The 17570-nt window shown below is 43.8% G+C and overlaps 1 protein-coding gene across 6 annotated transcripts in view; it reads left to right on the forward strand.

Moving 5' to 3' along the window:
- RCL1 (RNA terminal phosphate cyclase like 1) overlaps positions 1-17570 on the forward strand; it is a 50184-nt gene that overhangs the window by 17872 nt on the left and 14742 nt on the right. For all 6 annotated transcript variants that reach the window (XR_012495720.2, XR_012495721.2, XR_012495722.2 and 3 more), the window contains exons 4-7: positions 3680-3754; positions 7854-7978; positions 12899-13024; positions 17235-17391. Coding sequence is in view for 2 of the 6 variants with exons in the window: in XM_074330477.2 (XP_074186578.1) it covers positions 3680-3754; positions 7854-7978; positions 12899-13024; positions 17235-17391 (483 nt within the window). In the remaining 4 variants the exon portion in view is untranslated. The remainder of the gene's footprint in view (positions 1-3679; positions 3755-7853; positions 7979-12898; positions 13025-17234; positions 17392-17570) is intronic.

Below are 17570 nucleotides of genomic sequence, written 5' to 3' on the forward strand. Positions count from 1 at the left end.
TTAGAATTTTAAACTAATTTCAAATGATTGCTTTTCCCCTGCATTTTCTGGAAGATTCTAGGAAACGGGCCCTTCAGTTAAAAGTGTTCTTGAGAGGAGGTCTATATACTTTCAGATTGGAGGGTGGGGAAGGTGCCTTGAAAAATGGTGAAAGGCCCTGAGGCATACAGGAGACTTCGGCACTGTTTGTCCCAGTGTAATACTTTTTCTATAATTGCTAATGATAGTACTTTTATACAGAATATTTAAAAAAAACAACAACCCGGTTCATATGCTGCAAGACTCTCTGCTTTTGTTAGTTGCTCGAATAAAAGGAATTTAGTTAGTACTTGGCTCCAACCCAGGATAAAATAAATATACTTAATCTTGGATAAAGAGTAACTTTGTCAGCCGTTGGCTTCTTCATTTTGAGCTGTCTCTTTAGTGTGTGAGTTCATGTCCGCGTTTACTCTGCACCAGTATGAATATGATGAGTTCTGCCCCTAGGAACCTGGTCTCATGGCGTGGAGAGCTGTGAGCACAGCTAGGGAGCCTGCAAGGCTGAGAGACTGTGGGCTTTGAGAGAAGATGTACAGAAAGTGCTGAGGGCTGGGGAGGCTTTTCTAGAGGGAGGGAAACCACAGAATCAGTCTGGTTTTTAGGACGAGCACTCTGGAGGCTGAGAGAAGGATCTTACCCACTGATAGATGCATCCCTAGGAGAATGAGATTGACCAGTGCTGAGGTTGAACACTGGTGGCTTTTGGGCTGAATTATCCCGACTGGTGTTTCTCCATTGGCCTGCATAGCGTGGTGATGTGGGTATCAGAACTGGATGTTCATGTTTGAAACCCCAGATTTAACTTTATCGTAGATTGATGTGGCAGCACTGGATAGCTGTTCGTTCTTCCATGACAACCATCAGCTAGAGCTGAGTAGCAGCTGCCCTCTTGGGGGGTAAGGCACGAGCTGTCCAGTTAGCGGGAGGTTTTAGCTGACCTCATCATTCATTTAAATTCCCTTTCTGGCCTCTGGGCAGTAGAGTGTTTGCCCCATGGTCCCAGGGACTGAGAACAGGAGAGGAGATGAATGTTTAAGGTGTGTGGAGGGGAAGAGGAGCTGGAGGCAGTGACCGTGGAGATAGAAGTGTCTGGAGAAGCCAGGGAGGACCCAGAAAGTCAGCCTTTGCAGGAGTTGATTTAGGACTGGGCAGGGAGATTCAGCAGTGAGTTTTGTTGACCTTTGAGAGAACAGTGTCATTGGAGTGTAAGGACAGTCACAAGTTGAGGAATGAGACAACTATTGAAAGTTAGGAGATCTTTCCGGAAGATTAGATAGGATGATTCCTGAAGAGCTGATTTTGGGAATTTTTTTTTAAGATGATTGGAGACGTGAGCTTGTTTGTAGGCTGAGGAGAAGCTGTAATGGAGAAGGAAAGGATGAAAATAAAAGGAGTTGGGGGATTTAATAAGGGTAACTCCTGTGGAAGTCCAGAGGGGATGAGCCTTATAAATGGGGAGGGACATTTTTTTCCCCCTCAGAGGCGAAAGGATAGATAATGGGGAGAAATTTTGAGAAGTTCCAGGAGGGAGAAGAAAAGTTCTAAGAGTTTTCCTTTGAATCTCAATGATTGGCACCACGGCCTCCAGTAAATATTTATTGGTGCCAACATCCTGGTCAGATGGTGAGTGAAAATTCCATCCTTTTCCGTTACTGTCCCAAAAGGGGGAAAGAAATACAATCGAGTCCACAGTGTGCGGGTCACTGTTCTAGTAACTGTATCCATATTTATATTATTCTCATACAGACTCTATGAGGTGGGTGTTCTTATCACTGTTTCCGACAAGGTAACTGAGAGCAGGTTTTTTCTCTTCTTCTACCTGGCATGGATCTGAGGACATTTCTGCCTGTTGATTGATTGACTGCACTGTCAGAATGTCGCCTTTGCCCTGAGGCACCACTCAGGCCAGACTTCTGCCTTTTCTTGCTAACTGCAGTGACTGCTCAGTTTCCCTTAGCAGAACTCGCAGACCACCTGCTCTCTGCTAACACTGGTGTGCAGACTGGTGAGGAGACGGAGAGCATGTCCAGTCCAGCCCCTCATTTTACACAGCAGGAAGTCGAGGCCCGGGGAGATAGGGAGATTTCAGGTGTCACAGCTAGTAAGACACACGGGCAGGGGGCTCAAGCCCACATCTGCTCTCTCGGCCCTCGGCCCACCACACTGAGCTGCCTCCCTTCTTGTCAGGTGCAGAGTAATTTAGGAGATAGGACCATACCCGAAGGTTCCACTCGGGCTTCTGGCTGACCCTCAGAGTAAATCTGATTTCATCCTGTATAGTCAGGTATAGGTAGGATGAGCCACAGGTTTGTTTTGTTTCCTTACCTTTCTTTTCCCCAGTAGAACTGGTGGTTGCCTGAGTCCAAGAAGTCACGTGGGCAGAGTAACCCACATTCTTGCATCCCCTTCTTTTTCCAGAATTGGCTTGGCCTTCTCCTCAGCTGCCCTTAAAACTAGCCTAGACTAAATTCTTCTTGGTTTTGGCAACCCAAATACATATTTTAAATATTTTAAATATTTGGATGTGTTTAGCTTTAATACTTAATTGAAATTAGCTAATAGTTATGGGGTTTCCTAGTAACTGCTTCTGCCCCACCTGATCCATTCTGAAGATGTGCCTAGGCTTCACAGGTCATTTCTACCTCTGGTTACCTTTCTGATAGCAGAATATTTAGTTGGGGCCTATGCTCTGCTGTAAAGCTTTTCTTGGAGTATCATTCTGTGACTCTTAGCGTGGTGGAGTTAGTTGGTAGCAACTTGGAGACAGGCTGAGCCCCTTCCCTTAGAGACAAGGGAATTCGCACAGTTGGGAGTTTTTTGTCTGAGGCCATGCAGCTACCTAGAGGCAGGGACTGAACCAGGACCAGGGCTCTCCCCTGCTGCCCCTGCTCCTTGGTTGCTGTTGAGGCAACATTCGCTGATTTGTCAGATAAACGTGATTTGAATATCATCCTTATATTCTGAGGAATCCATAAATGAACAAGAAGGGAACCCAGGCCTCATATGAGTTCTGAGTAGGGAGAAGATAACAGTAATATTTGGCATAGTTTTGCCATTAACTGTGCAGTTTGGGGTTTGTGCTGCTTCAGGTAGTTTGAGGCTGTCATTCTCCCCCGTGGCCCCCCACCCTTACTTTCTTGTAGAATCACCACCTACCCTTTAACTGCCTGTGTGGTGGCCATCAGCAGGATTCTTAGGTAGCCGTTGAATAGTTCATTTGGTTTGCTTTGGCTCAGAGTGTCACCAGCTTTAAACATTAAACAACCATGTTGGGAAAAGATTAATTAAAAAGGTTGATGTTTTCTTCCGTAGTGTTTATACCTAAAAGAGTGAGCAGAGGTCCCAGTTTGTTTTCTGTGTGAGCCTGGTAGTTTCTCAATGTTTTTTGCATGATGCATGTAATGCTCATGATGGTGACTCTTAAGGTCGGTGCACGTCTCTATGAGGAAAGGGGCTCAGGAGCTGGTGGCTTGTGAAACTGCAGTCTTACCCGGGAGCGGAGCCGGTCCATGCCCTCAGTTGTAAGCCAGCATCCTTCCTCTTTGCTACACTGCATCAACTCTGCTTCGTGGGCTCTTTCTTCTTTCCATCTGCTCAAGGTTTAATGAAACTTTTTCTTTGTTCTGAAATAATTCCACAGGTTGATGTTCTTAAGGCAGCAGCCTTCCCTGTCTTGAAACAGTTTGGGATTGATGGTGAATCACTTGAGCTAAAGGTAAGAATGTATGAATTGTTGGCTACATATATCTGTGTAAAACATTTCCTTACCAACTCAGTGGAAGAGCTATATGACTGTGTGTGTGTGTGTGTGTGTGTGTGTGTGTGTGAGAGAGAGAGAGAGAGAGAGAGAGAGAGAGAGAGAGAGAGAGAGATTTGAAGTCACTGTTTATGAGAAGACCCACAGGACTCATGATCCAAACATTACAGCTTTGAGCTGAAAGGGACCCTAATTGTAATGACAATAAGAGCCAACAGTTGTATTGTACTTTCTTTGTGGTAGGTGCTTTGGCCAGTCTACATATATTAATTCCTTTACTCCTCCTAACAACTCTGTTCATGTCCCTCAGCGAGTAAGTAGTGGAGCCGAGATTCTGGCTGTAATGCCTCTATTCTAGATCATCTGGATAGATTTTGTGTCCAGGGCCTTCCAACCTGAAAATTTTCAGTATTTTCAAAACCAACTAGAAGTAATGTAAGCATCTCTTTGTTTGCTATTGAAAGAAATTATATCAAGTTAGTGTGATAACTAGATATCTTAAGCTGTTTAGCATTTCTACTTTTTAAGGATGGCGCAACTCAAAGTGGCCCATGCGGGGATCGAACCAGCAACCTTGGTGTTATTAGGACCACGCTCTAACCAACTGAGCTAACCGGCCGCGCCAGCATTTTTACTTTTTAAATTGATGTTTTTAAACAGGGGAAATGACTTTGTTGTTATTTTATACAGTCATGCACTGCATAATGACATTTCAGTCGATGATAGACCACATATGGTCTTATAAGATTATAGTGGAGCTAAAAATTCCTGTCACCTGTGACCTTGTAGCTGTTGTAACTCACAGTGCAGTGTATTACTCACATGTTTGCAGTGACTGGTATAAGCAAACTTACTGCTCTGTCAGGTGTATAAAAGTGTAGCACATACAATTATGTACAGTACGTAATACTTGATAGTGATAATGAACGACTATCTTACTGGTTTATGTATTTACTATACTTTTTATTGTAGTTTAGAGTATACTCTTCCTACTTATTAAAAAAAGAGTTGGTGGGGGCTGGCCCAGTGGCTTAGGCAGTTAGAGCTCTGTGCTCCTAACTCTGAAGGCTGCCGGTTCGATTCCCACATGGGCCAGTGGGCTCTCAACCACAAGGTTGCCAGTTCAATTCCTCGAGTCCCGCAAGGGATGGTGGGCTGCGCCCTCTGCAACTAGAAACGGCAACTGGACCTGGAGCTGAGCTGCGCCCTCCACAACTAAGACTGAAAGGACAACAACTTGAAGCTGAACGGCACCCTCCACAACTAAGATTGAAAGGACAACAACTTGACTTGGAAAAAAGTCCTGGAAGTACACACTGTTCCCCAATAAAGTCCTGTTCCCCTTCCCCAATAAAATCTTAAAAAAAAAAAAAAAAAAAGTTTGCTGTAAAACAGCATGTCATGTCACACTGGCAGCAGCCGCATACGTCTTGTGTTTACCGTGTCTCTTGATTGCATCATTTTCTCTTGTGCTTCATTTAATCTCGTGTTGTTTTGTTCATTGTGACCCCTAAGCATACAACATCCATTGCTAATGTTGCCATTAAGAGGCCACATTGAGCGACTGACCCGGAAATGAAAATAAAAAGTGATTAAGGACTACAAAGGTGGAAAACCAGTGATGGTTATAGCTCTCCAGTCAGGCATGTCCCAGTCCACCATAGCTACGATCTTGAGGAAAAGAACAAAGCGACAGAAGCTATTAAAGGGTCTGCTTCATTGAAGGCAACGAGACTAACAAAAATTTAAGGAGGGCCTACCGTGTCCCCAAAAATAAGAGCTAACCAGAACATAAGCCCTAGCATGATTTTTCAGGATGCGCGTAATGTAAAATAAGCCCTAATGCGTCTTTTGGAGCAAAAATTAATATAATACCCTGTGTTATTTTCAGGGAAATACGGTAGGGCTTATATTATGAGCATCCTGAAAAATCATGCTAGGGCTTATGTTCCGGTTAGGGCTTATTTTTGGGGAAACACGGTATATCAGACACAGAACTTCTCATGATCTGGATTGAAGAACAGACACAGAAGTGTATCCCTCTCAGCACTAGGACGATTGTGGCCAAAGCAAAAAGTTTGTTTGCAAGTAGTTGAAAGAATAGGCTGAACCCGAGTATGATGTTGAATTTAGTGCTACCTCTTGGTGGTTTAAACGATTCAAGAATGGTTATTGATTACATAATGTGAAAGTGATGAGTGTGTGAATGCTGATTTTTGGAAACTCTAGATAAACTGATTGTGGAGGAAAACTACTTGCCAGAGCAAATATTCAATATAGATGAAATCTCCGTATTCTGGAAACAGATTTCTGAAAGGACTTTCATCCATAAAGAGGCCAAATCAATGCCCAGTTTCAAGGCTTTTAAGTCTCGCTTGGAGGCAATGTTTCAGGCTACAAATTGAAACCCTCTGTGATCTGGCACAGTGGAGGGCCTTTAAACATATCAGTAAGCACACTGCCCAGGTACCGCAGAAGCAGTAAGAAGCCGTGGGTGACAAGCTGCTCTTCTAAGATGCCCTCCTGAATTGTTATGTCATTGAAATGGAAAAGTACGGTGTGGAGCATCACATACCTTTCAAGATTTTGCCTATTGTTGACAGTACTTCCAGACGTCCTCCTTTCATTGGTGATCTTCATCCCAACATCAAAGTGGTGTTTCTCCCGCCAAACACCACCTCTTCGGTTCAACCCATGGATCCAGGAGTTCCAACAGCTTATACGTCCTACCTGAGGAGGACCTTTGCCTGGGCTGTTGCTACAGCTGATGAAGACACTGATACAGTTCTGGACGGATTACACCTACGACTGCACCAAGAGCCTTGCTCGGGCTTGGGGGTAGTGTCACCAAGGAGTGTGTGTGTGGCACCTAGAAGAAGACACTCAGGAGTTTGTCCTTGGGGTTTGTTCATGGGATTTGCCAAGGGTAAGGAGGATGTCAAAATCGCCAAGGCTGAGGTTGCGATGGCGTGCAGCTTGAACCTGGGCGTGGCTGAGGGTGACGTGGAGGAGCTCCTAGAGGTGGTTCCTGAGGAACTGACTTAGGAGGAGTTGTTGGAACTGGAACAGGAATGTATAGCTATAGAAGAGGCAAGAGAAAAGGAAACTGCAGGAGAAGAAAAAGAGTCCCCAAGAAAATTCACAGTGAAGGGTTAGGAGAAGCTTTTACAGACCTCAACAAGCTCCTTAAAAAGTTTGAAAACGTGGACCCTAACATTGAAAGGTTTTCAGTAATAGTGTATTTATTTACAATAAGTGAAGGTTAATTTATTATTGAAGAAACTATTTTTAAATACATTGAATGTACCCTAAGTGTATAATGTTTATAAAGTCTGCAGTAATGTCCTCGGCCTTCACGTTCACTCAGCTCTCGCTCACTGACTCAACTTCCAGCCCTACAAACTCCGTGGTAAATGGCTGATACACGTGTACCATTTTTAATCTTTTGTACCATGTTCTTAACATACCTTTTCTATGTTTAGATATGTTTAGATATACAAATAGTTAACATTGTGTTACAGTTGCCTACAGTGTAGAGTTTTGTAACCTAGGAACAATAGGCTGTTCGTATAGCCTCTGGGTGTAGTAGGCTATTCGATCCAGGTTATGATGTTCAAACAATGATGCAGTCACCTAACGGCACCTAGTGTCTCAGAACGTATCCCTGTCATTAAGCAGGGCATGACTGTAATTTAGAGTTTTGATAGATCAGTTAATTGCATAGGAAAAGGGTTCCTGATGATTAAGAAATGGGATTAACTCATGAAATAGGCCAAAAATCCTTCCTTTTAGCGATGAAAACCTTCTTGACTTTGGGACATGCTGGCCCTGCATCTGCTGCTATTTTTGATACACCATGGGAGTCCTTGCTCATCATGTGCCCTCTTTGAGCTAATGTGCTGTAACGTGCTGTTGACTTGGGAATTAATTCTAAGTTGAATGTGAAAGAGCCATCTCCCTTCTAAGGAAGAGTCCCTTGATGTAAACCTTACTGGGTCGGGTGTCAGGGTCATCCACTCTTTGCTACCTCCTTGCCTCTTTCTCATCATGTGTGCAGATTGTGCGACGGGGAATGCCTCCTGGAGGAGGAGGTGAAGTGTTTTTCTCATGTCCTGTAAGGAAGGTCCTGAAGCCCGTGCAGCTCACAGATCCAGGAAAAGTGAAACGTATCAGAGGAATGGCGTATCCTTTGCATTTGGTTCAGATTTCTTATTTTTTCTCACCTCACTAAGATAAGAATGACTCAGGACAACCTTACGTCTTCCCTGGGTCATTTAGAGTTGACAAGTCATGGGAAAGTCTTAACAGTGAAATTGTAATTGTTGACTGAGATATGATGCTTTATTATCTGCCTCTCCATGACTAGATTGATTCATTCATTCATTTTCTTTATATGAGTTAACGCTTAAATGGTTCCCATGTATGTGATGCTCTCCTGAGGGCTTTGGTTTGGTTTCCATCTGGTGAAGGAAACAAATACAGTGGTACCTCAGTTTTCAAACATAATCCGTTCCGGAAGACTGTTCGAGTTCTGAAACATTCGAAAACAGCCGACAGCGAGGCCTCAGGATCTTGCACTCAGCGGAAGCTGTGTGACATGTTTGACTTCTGAGGCGTGTTTGAAAACTGAAGCATTTACTTCCGGGTTTACGGCGTTTGTAAACCGAAATGTTTGTCAACGGAGACATTCGAAAACCGAGGTACTACTGTATGCATACACATAGTTGTGATGTAATAATGTAAAATGGTATAGACACATGTGCAATGGGCTTGGGGAACTAAGAGTAGAGCGTGGCTACTTTTGTCTAGAGGGTGTAGGAGGATTGGAACAATAATGAATAATAACTTCTATGTATTAAGTGTTTACTCTGCATGTACGTAATTGATAATTATATACTAATTTATTTTTGTAAAAACACTTTAATGAGGTATGATTGACATCCAAAAGGCTGTACATATTTAATGTATACAACTTGACAAATTTGGAGATAAGTTTATGCTCGTGAAACACAGTGTCATAAATATATCCATCCAAAAGTTTCCTATCACCCTCTTTATTTAAAAAATTTTTATTTTGGGGGATAACACAATATAAAGGTCTACCCTCTTTGCAAATTTTTAAGGACAGTACACAATGCCGTATTCTTAACTACAGGCATTAGGTTGTACAGTAGATGTCTAGGTCTTACTCATCTTGTATAACTGGAACTTTGTACCCTTTGACTAACACCTCCCCATTTCCCTCTCTCTAGCTCCTGGCAAGTAACATTCTACTTTTTGCTGCTTTGAGTTTGAGTATTTCAGATTGCCATCCTATACACTTTCAGGTCTATTTCAGTTTGTTTTTTCTCATTTGAGGTATGTTTCCTTAATGCTGTAGTGTGGCAGTGAACTCTGCTTGGACTTCATTCTCTGTGGTCTGGAAATGTGATTTCTAGCCTATGCTCTGTTTGTCTCGACACAATCTTGTGGTAATAACATGGGTTTACAGAGGCTGTCCCATTGGGGTCCCTCCCGCCTGTACTTCCTGCACCAGGTGTGCAAAAGCCACATGAGTAATCCTTTGATGATGATGCTGCGAAATGCGGAAGCATCCTGTGTTGTCCTAACACAGAAGAGAACGTGAAAGCTGGAAGCTGTAGTGCTCTGGGAACCTGGGGTGTGACTTTGTTCCCTAACTTCTCCCTCTGGTGCTCTTAAAGCCTTCTCAATACAGACTGAGCCAGAGAGACAGGTGAGGGCTCACGGTCCTCCCTTTGCTGAATCCTCCCCAAACTTCCTCTGAACTCGCCAGGAAAGTCGAAGCAGTGTCCTGACTTAGATCCCTGTCTGCAAACCAAACATTCCAGCCTCTGTTCTGCAGAGCTGCCCATTTCCCAAACACCTCCCAGGAATGTGGGTTTGCATTGAGATCACCTTCTTGGCCAGTAGTGGAGCCTGAGAAGAAAAGCTGCCTTTGGAAAAAGCTTTGAACTGGTTTTGTGGTTTTTACTTGCAAGGCTGGTTAACTTGGGCTGAGCTTGGAGGTTGTATTCCCCACAGGAGGGTGTGAGGTGGGAGAACTGTCCCCACTCTTGTGTGCATTTGTGGCTATAATGAGCTGCCACCCAGATTGTGTCTTTCCCTCTCTGACCAACTGGCCAGGGCCTAGGGGGGAGCTGGTGTTGGCTTTTGCCAGCAGCTGGGACTGGACAGTGCGGTTACCATTTATTTAATGCCACCCACTCTCATTTTCCCCCCACCTAATGGGGGATGAGAGGAAAAGGAGCACTCTGTTTTAGTTTTATAGTGCTGTCCCAGTAGCTCATGATCTGCTACATGAGAGTTTAATGAAGAAACGGGTAGAGGCAGAAGACAGGCGTGAGTTGGAATTTGTGGGACAATCTGGTTTCCTTTTTTTGATTATAGGAAAGGTACTTAGAGACTCAATCTCTTTGTTTTTCTCTCTCCTTCTCCCCACTCCCCTCTTAAACACACACACACACACACACACACACACACACACACACACTCACTCCTTGGCTTTCCCTGAAACAAATCCCAAGGAGGGTGAGGGGTGGGAGTTCTGTATGGACTTGTCTCTCTTGGATATGAGTTCTTAATATGGTATTCATAAATGAGCTTCAAGATGTTCACAACCCCTGAAATTGTCTGCAAAAGTGTGTATTCTTGTGTTTCTTGAGAGAGGTTTCATAGCTTCCTTCAGATTCTTGGGTCTGATTCCTAAAAGGACAAGAACCTCTGCTCTGGGGTTTGAATCTTGGACCAACAGTAAGAGAAAGCAATAGTTAGCATTCACTGGGCTCTGACCATCCTCAGGCATCGCTAAGCACTTCGCATGCATTATTTCATTTGAGACTCCAAACCCTGCGAGGAGAGTATAATGATTATCCTTCTCTCACTGATGAGGAAGTGAAGGCACGGAGAATCGCATATTGGATCCAGTATGACGCAGTTCACTGGAGCTGGGACTTCAACACAGGTAGTCTGATTCTGGAACTCTTAGCTGTTCCTGGGCGTGGGGCCTCCATGCCAACTCAAGTGGCTCCATAGTGACCTTGGGATGTAGCTGACTTTAAAACTCCTTTCTGTTCACTGCACTGCCTGATTCTAGTATAGACTTCCTCTGGCCTTGAGTTGGCATTGTCACCTCCTGGTTTCCACATCTCTGGAGGGATAGAGGAGAAGCTTGTCTTTGGGAAGTGGATCTGTTTAATTTTGAATCTTAGTTCTGTGACCCAGTTGTCCTCAGTGTAAGCCCTAGAACCAGGATTATTTGGCCCTTGCCAGAGGGTTACCATGAGCATAAAATAAGTTGATAATGTACGTGAAAGAACTTTGGGAACTATGAACGCTCTGAGATTATGTGTCAGGATAGTGACATTTGTGCTCTCCTAGAAGGAGTGGGCAGCCTCAGGCCTCAGAACAGCAGCTACCTGGTCCAAAGGGTATGAGACCTGGGACTGTTTGTCTAAGCTGCCTGTGGTCAAAAGTACATTCTGGACAGAAGATGTGGTGATGTAACTGGACTCTGTGTGTGTATTGAAAAATCCCTCTTTGCTCTTTCCTCATTTCAGCTTTGTCCTTTGAGTCAAGTCAAATATTTATCGAATATTTCTGAGTACAAAAGTAGTGTATTAGAGAGTTGGGAGGGATATAGCAGCAGTGCCCCTTTCCTTATGGAGTGTGCGGTCTCGACGAACAAAAATGTGTGTACATGAAGGGGGATGTATGGTAAGTTCAAGTGCAGACTGCAGTTGGATGTTGACTGGAGGGTGTGAGGAGAAAGAGGGACTCAGTAATGGAAGAATGAAAGAAAGCAGTTTGGGATGAAGAACTTGGAGAATTTGGATGGGTGGAGGGGCGATGTCGCTGGGTTGGGGGTGAACACTGAGCAGGCTGGAGGGTCAGACAGCAAGGTGCAGGAGGGCCTGGAGTTCCTGGGAGATTCTTACCAGCATGAGAAAGATCGGCCTTTGGAATGTTCAGGATAGATCAAAACGGGAAGCTCGATGCTAGTCAAGATTTTGCACAGACTCAGCTTTTTGTTTCTGCAGTTCAATGAAAATTAAATGTGCTATTGATAGTAATTTTTGAAGAGTTGAGCTGGAATAGGCGTACCATGCATCTTGTCTCCCTGTTGGACTTGCCACACGAGGTTTGTATAAGGTAGCGGAAAGACCACGTGTTAAATTACTTCTCTGTTTCTTTAGCCCCTCGTTCCACGTATGCGGCTAGCTCGTGACTGTGCATTGCACATTGAAAGTGCTCGGTACATATTTTTTATTTGATTTGTAGGGTTAGGGAGAGCCGGTCTCTGTAATAAAGTTTGAATTAGGTAACAGTTTCCGCCTCCTTAAGCACCAGCCTCTTCGCTTGAGTTGCTAATATTGTCCTCCTTTCCTTTCTGGGGGTACCCTGTTGTAAAAGTGCTAATTACCAGTATTGTGACTATAAGATAACAGTTGTAAGGCGTCTGTGGAGTAATTGATACTTAAATAATTGGAAATAGCCTCTGTAAATTAAAAAACAGAAACAAAACAACAACTATTTAGCTCTTTATACACAACAGCCACCATGCTCTTTCACTAATCTTTTCCTGCTTTCCCCGTCAACAGACCAGGGGATGGGTTGGTCAGCCCCAGGGTGGTGTCTGTTCTGGTCTTAGGTTCTAAGAGAAAGACTCATTGGTTGCAGCAGTGGGGATGGTCAGAGAATACTTCAAAAGGAGCCTGGCTCATACCTCACAGAGAAGCAGTTGCCTTCACTTGTTCCAAAATGGCATTGAACTGTTGCTAAGGGCAGGATAGGAAGTCTAGAGCAGGGTTGGGAGGTTTTACTTTCCAACTCTATTGTTTGGATTTTTTTCACCATGAGCATTTAAGCCTTTTAGAACAATAATGTAAAAATTATAATAAATAAAAATAATATAAAAATTGATAATAGTACTGTACAGTCAAGTAATGAAATACAGCTGGAAAATAAAATGGAATTAGAAGTCCCAGTTTGTTATTGCAGTTTCATAAATCTTGCTAGCTTTGTAACTGACTTTTCTCTATTCTGACGTCAAAGCAGCGTGACACCCTTAACTGCAGTTTGTAGGTACTCCGTGCGTGTATCACCTCAGATGGCAAACCGGATTGTGGATTCCGCAAGGAGCATCCTCAACAAGTTCATACCCGACATCTATATTTACACAGACCACATGAAAGGCGTCAACTCTGGGAAGTAAGTGCCTGTGCATTTTTGGAGCCTAATTTTGCAGCTGCCCCAGCCTTTTTCAGACTCCTGACTGAAGTTAGAACTGCCAGCTCTGAGATTGGGCAGCCAAAGGAAGAACAATTTCTTTTTTTTTTGGAAGAACAATTTCAGAATTAATTTCCTTCTGACTTATTGCCAGTGTCACCAACAACTCCCGTCACAGAAGCGTCGTAGCGGCCAGTGCTGGGAGATGAGGCGCCCAGTCCCCAGCCAGGGGGAATGAAAACTATTAATAAACAGCGCTGTAAGCTTTAAATCCCATCTGCACTCTGTTCCCACAAAAACAGAAACAAGTTCATCTATCCTGAGTAAATAACAGTTTAGGGAGAAAAATCCTTTGTTGGCCCAGGCGCCAGTCACATTCTCTCTCCATCAAGGGGAACACCATCCCTAGAGCCAAAGAAAAGTTGTTATTGCGGATTTGAGTTTGATTTAGTGAAAGTCTTTGTGGAAAACCTCACTTTAGAAAATAAAAAGTTAATGATCTATGTAATGAAAATAACTTTTTTAGTTGATTGTATATTTAAAAACAAGTTAGAGAAGCAAGTAAAACCCATTTTTTTTACTGTGAAAATGTTAAACATAAAGAAAAGTTGAAAGTAAACATCCATATATTCCTGGACTGGGAGGGCTGCGTGTTATGGGATCTCTGACCTTTGTGAAGCCCGAGGGAAAGATGAAGGTGATTTCTGAAACACGGTGGCTCATAGTCCAAAGCAACAGAGGTGGTGGTGTCAGAGGTTAGCGTTGGGAAAGCATTTGTGTGCAAAGCTGGCCCTTTCTTCTGGAATTTGGAAAGGTCAGTGATGGTCCCAAGCCTTTGGTGTTTTGCTCAAATATCACCAGTGTTTTCCATGTTTATACTGTGGGAGCGATAATGTCTGCATCCTTACATTATTGGAAAGATGAAACGTTCAGATACATGAGCCACTAAGGCACACCTGGCACATAGTAGGTGCTGTAGAAATGGACCATAGCTGCTGAGGTTATACTTTTCTTTCTCTTCTATTCTTGGCCAGGGGGATTACAGACGGATGGGGGAGGACAGCTAGCAGCAGCAGGTATCTGAATGGCTTCCTCTCCATAGTGCCTTTTCTCTTTGGCCTCTGCCTCTACCAAAGAGTGGCCCGGAATGAAGCAGAGCAGGCCTGAAGGCCATACCGCCGCCAGCTCGAGTGTGGCTTTTTATACTTCCACTGACTTGGCTGAGCCTAGGGTGTGGGCTGGTCCCATACTTGCTCATGCTGAGTAGGAAGCTCAGGCATGGATCGAGATGTGGGTGTATGAGAGGCGTGGGCCATCACCTCCAAGCTCCCCTTCAGAAATTAAAACCAATGTATGCAGTTATGTTTGTGTTTAGTTTTCTAACTGTTAAGTTACAGGTGACAAATGGTGATCTTCTCTGTTATGAAATGATAAAGTCATGGGTGGATATTTTCTTCTTCTAAGTCAGTGAAGTATCCACATGAATTAGGCTTATTGAAATCCGGAAGTGAGAGTTATGTTGTGGCCGTGGCCGAGAGCCTTGGGGCCAGCACTTCCTGATGGTCTGCGTCAGTGCTCGGACCAGCACGCACGTCTCTAGTGTGGTCCCCTTTTGACTCTCATGTAATGACTTATAAAGAAAAATCTATCCTTTATCAGTTGGAAAGTTTGGGAGGCTTGTCTCTTTATAAACTGTACTAATGTGCGTCTTCAATGAGGCCACCTGGTGACCATCTACTTTGTCAGCGTAATTTGAAATGGGGCTGACGACACACACCGCAAATGAGGGGGAAATTGGAGTAAAGTACATAAAGCTTAATATATTATCTTGTTTTCTGTAAAACGAATATATTAAATGGAGCGATGAAGTATAAAGTTTGTTGTAATAACAAATACACGTGCCCTAAAAAATTCACGTGGATGGGAAAATTTGGAAGTTCTTGGGAAATTCAGGTAAGTGGGTTAAAGCAGTGATAGTAGCTTCTCTTCAGGTTCTCCCTTCCCTCCATTTTTCACTCTTTATTTTTGCGTGCCACTGCTTCTGCTGCTGAGCTGAACGCCCCCTCCTGCTCTTGGTCAAGTGACTGAAAGGCAGCTTGAGATGGTGCTAGAATGTCCCATGATGATGAGTGGCTGGCACGGTGTTAGACTGTTAAGCATTACTCAGAGTGCCCCGGTACCTTTCAATAAATAAGTAACTCACTTCAGCCCCTTCTCTTGGCAGGTGTTATTAACCCTGGGCTGCAAGACAGTCAAATTTTTTAAAAGAAATTAATGACTGGTCATTATAGTTCCTCCCTACAGTGAGCTAATATAGTGCATTTGAAACATCATTAATTTTACACATAGTTTTTCTGAAATAAGTATCTTGGTTCATGTTGTGCCAGATGCATAGAAGGTGCTTCTTGAACACGTGTGTTGACTTTTGTCAAAAGAGGCAGGTCTGTATGGTGATTGCGTGTGGGCTGTACTGCTCAGAAGGTGGCTGTTCCTTCCTGATGACATACGAGGTCTGACAGTTAAATTTGCGAACTCATCCTAGAAAAAGTGCTACATACCTCATTGCTGAATATCACTACGGTCACCTTCGAAGTACTCCCCTTGGGAAGCTATGCACCGATGCCAGCACATAGTCCACCTTCAAAGCAATTTTGGAACTCTTTTCCTGGAATGGCCATCAGAGTTGTCATCGTATTACCCTTGATGTCCTGAATGTCATCAAACTGTCTTCCTTTCAATATTTCCTTTCTCTTTGGGTAAAGAAAGAAGTCATTGGGGGCCAGATCAGGTGAATAGGGAGGGTGTTCCAATATAGTTACTTGTTTACTTGCTAAAAACTCCCTCACAAACAATGCTGTGTGAGCTGGTGCATTGTCGTGATGCAAGAGCCATGAGTTGTTGGCGAAAAGTTCAGGTCGTCTAACTTTTTCACGCAGCCTTTTCAGCACTTCCAAATAGTAAACTTGGTTAACTGTTCAATTGGTACAAATTCATAATAATCCCTCTGATATCCAAAAAGTTAGCAACAAGTTCTTGAACTTAGTTGTCAGACTTCGTATGTTTTTAAGACACTGGGTGCAGTAGATTTGAGGTGTCAGATCTGGAAACTTGGTGGAGACATGTTTGTTTTTATTGTTTATGGACTGATTTGGTTTTGTGTTAAACTAGTTGTCACCAAAGTCTTTGAGGGCAGGTGTAACCACAGTGTCCCCAGTTCCTGTCCCATGGAAGCTTTTCCCCAAATGTTTGTTGGATGCATGAGTGAATGAGTGAGCTGTGGTCCTGAACAAGAGGGTATTAGAAACACAATGGGAGAGAACATAGTGCCAGCTCCTAGAATTCTGGCTTAGAGGTGTCCCTTGGGGACAGAAACATAAAGGTGTGCCTTATCTAGGCCCTTGCTAGCTTGTGTGGTGGTTTTCATTATCGGGGGAAAAGCCTGATGTTTCTCAAGAAGAGCTGCACTGAGGTCTCCGGGCTGCTTGCCCCTGGGTTGTGAGTGCAGGCTGTGGTGGAGAACTTGTGTAGGTTTTGGACAAAGACCTGCGATTGGCACACATCTCAGTCACCTTCTTGCTGTGTGGACTTGGTGCCAGGTGCGTAATGTCTCCATCTCCTCATTTGTAAATGGAGACATAATATCGACTGCAGAAACTGGCAGAAAGTAGGTGCTCAATGTCTGGTAGCCCTTGCTAATGTTATTATAAACCCACATAGTAGGATGTTTTACAGTGTAGGAGGAGTGGGGGGAAGGGAACAGAGGGCTAATAGGAAAAGCAGTGCAAGATGCATCTTCCTTGGTTCTGCCATGTGTGTCCTCACGAAGTAATGTACCCTGTGTCCCGGAAAATAAGACCTCGCTGGACCAGCAGCTCTAATGTGTCTTTTGGAGCAAAAAGTAATATAAAACCTGGTCTTATATTACATTATATTATATAAGACCCGATCTTATATTAAAATAAGACGGGGTCTTCTATTAATTTTTGCTCCAAAAGACTCATTAGAGCTGATAGTCTGGCTAGGTCTTATTTTCAGGGAGACATGGTGTATTTCCTGTGTAAGCTAGAAGGAACCCTAATAAGTCTTGGTGTAACCAGACAGCATGCCATCAGAAGGATGTTTGTCTTTCCTTTGCTGCATGTGAACCCCACTTCATGAACGTTACTCAGTATCTGTGCCTTTGAACCCCCAGGTCTCCAGGCTTTGGGTTGTCGCTGGTTGCTGAGACCACCAACGGCACGTTCCTCAGTGCGGAGCTGGCCTCTAACCCTCAGGGCCAGGGAGAAGCGGTGCTTCCAGAGGACCTCGGGAGGAGCTGTGCCAAGCTGCTCCTGGAAGAAATCTACAGGGTATGTACTCAACCTTTGCAGGTCAGGAGAGGAGCCATCAGGAAGCAGTTCATTATCTCTCATTCTTACTCCTTAGCAACTTTCTCCTCTTAAGCCAACGGCTTAAGCCAAGGAGTTAGCCTCTTCCTACCGATTAAACAGTTTAACATGAAATAATTTAATGGATTATCTAAACTAGT

This window comes from Rhinolophus sinicus, chromosome 16, assembly GCF_057876585.1.
Source record: "Rhinolophus sinicus isolate RSI-liver-muscle chromosome 16, RSI-T2T, whole genome shotgun sequence".
In the NCBI taxonomy this organism is placed as follows: domain Eukaryota; kingdom Metazoa; phylum Chordata; class Mammalia; order Chiroptera; family Rhinolophidae; genus Rhinolophus; species Rhinolophus sinicus.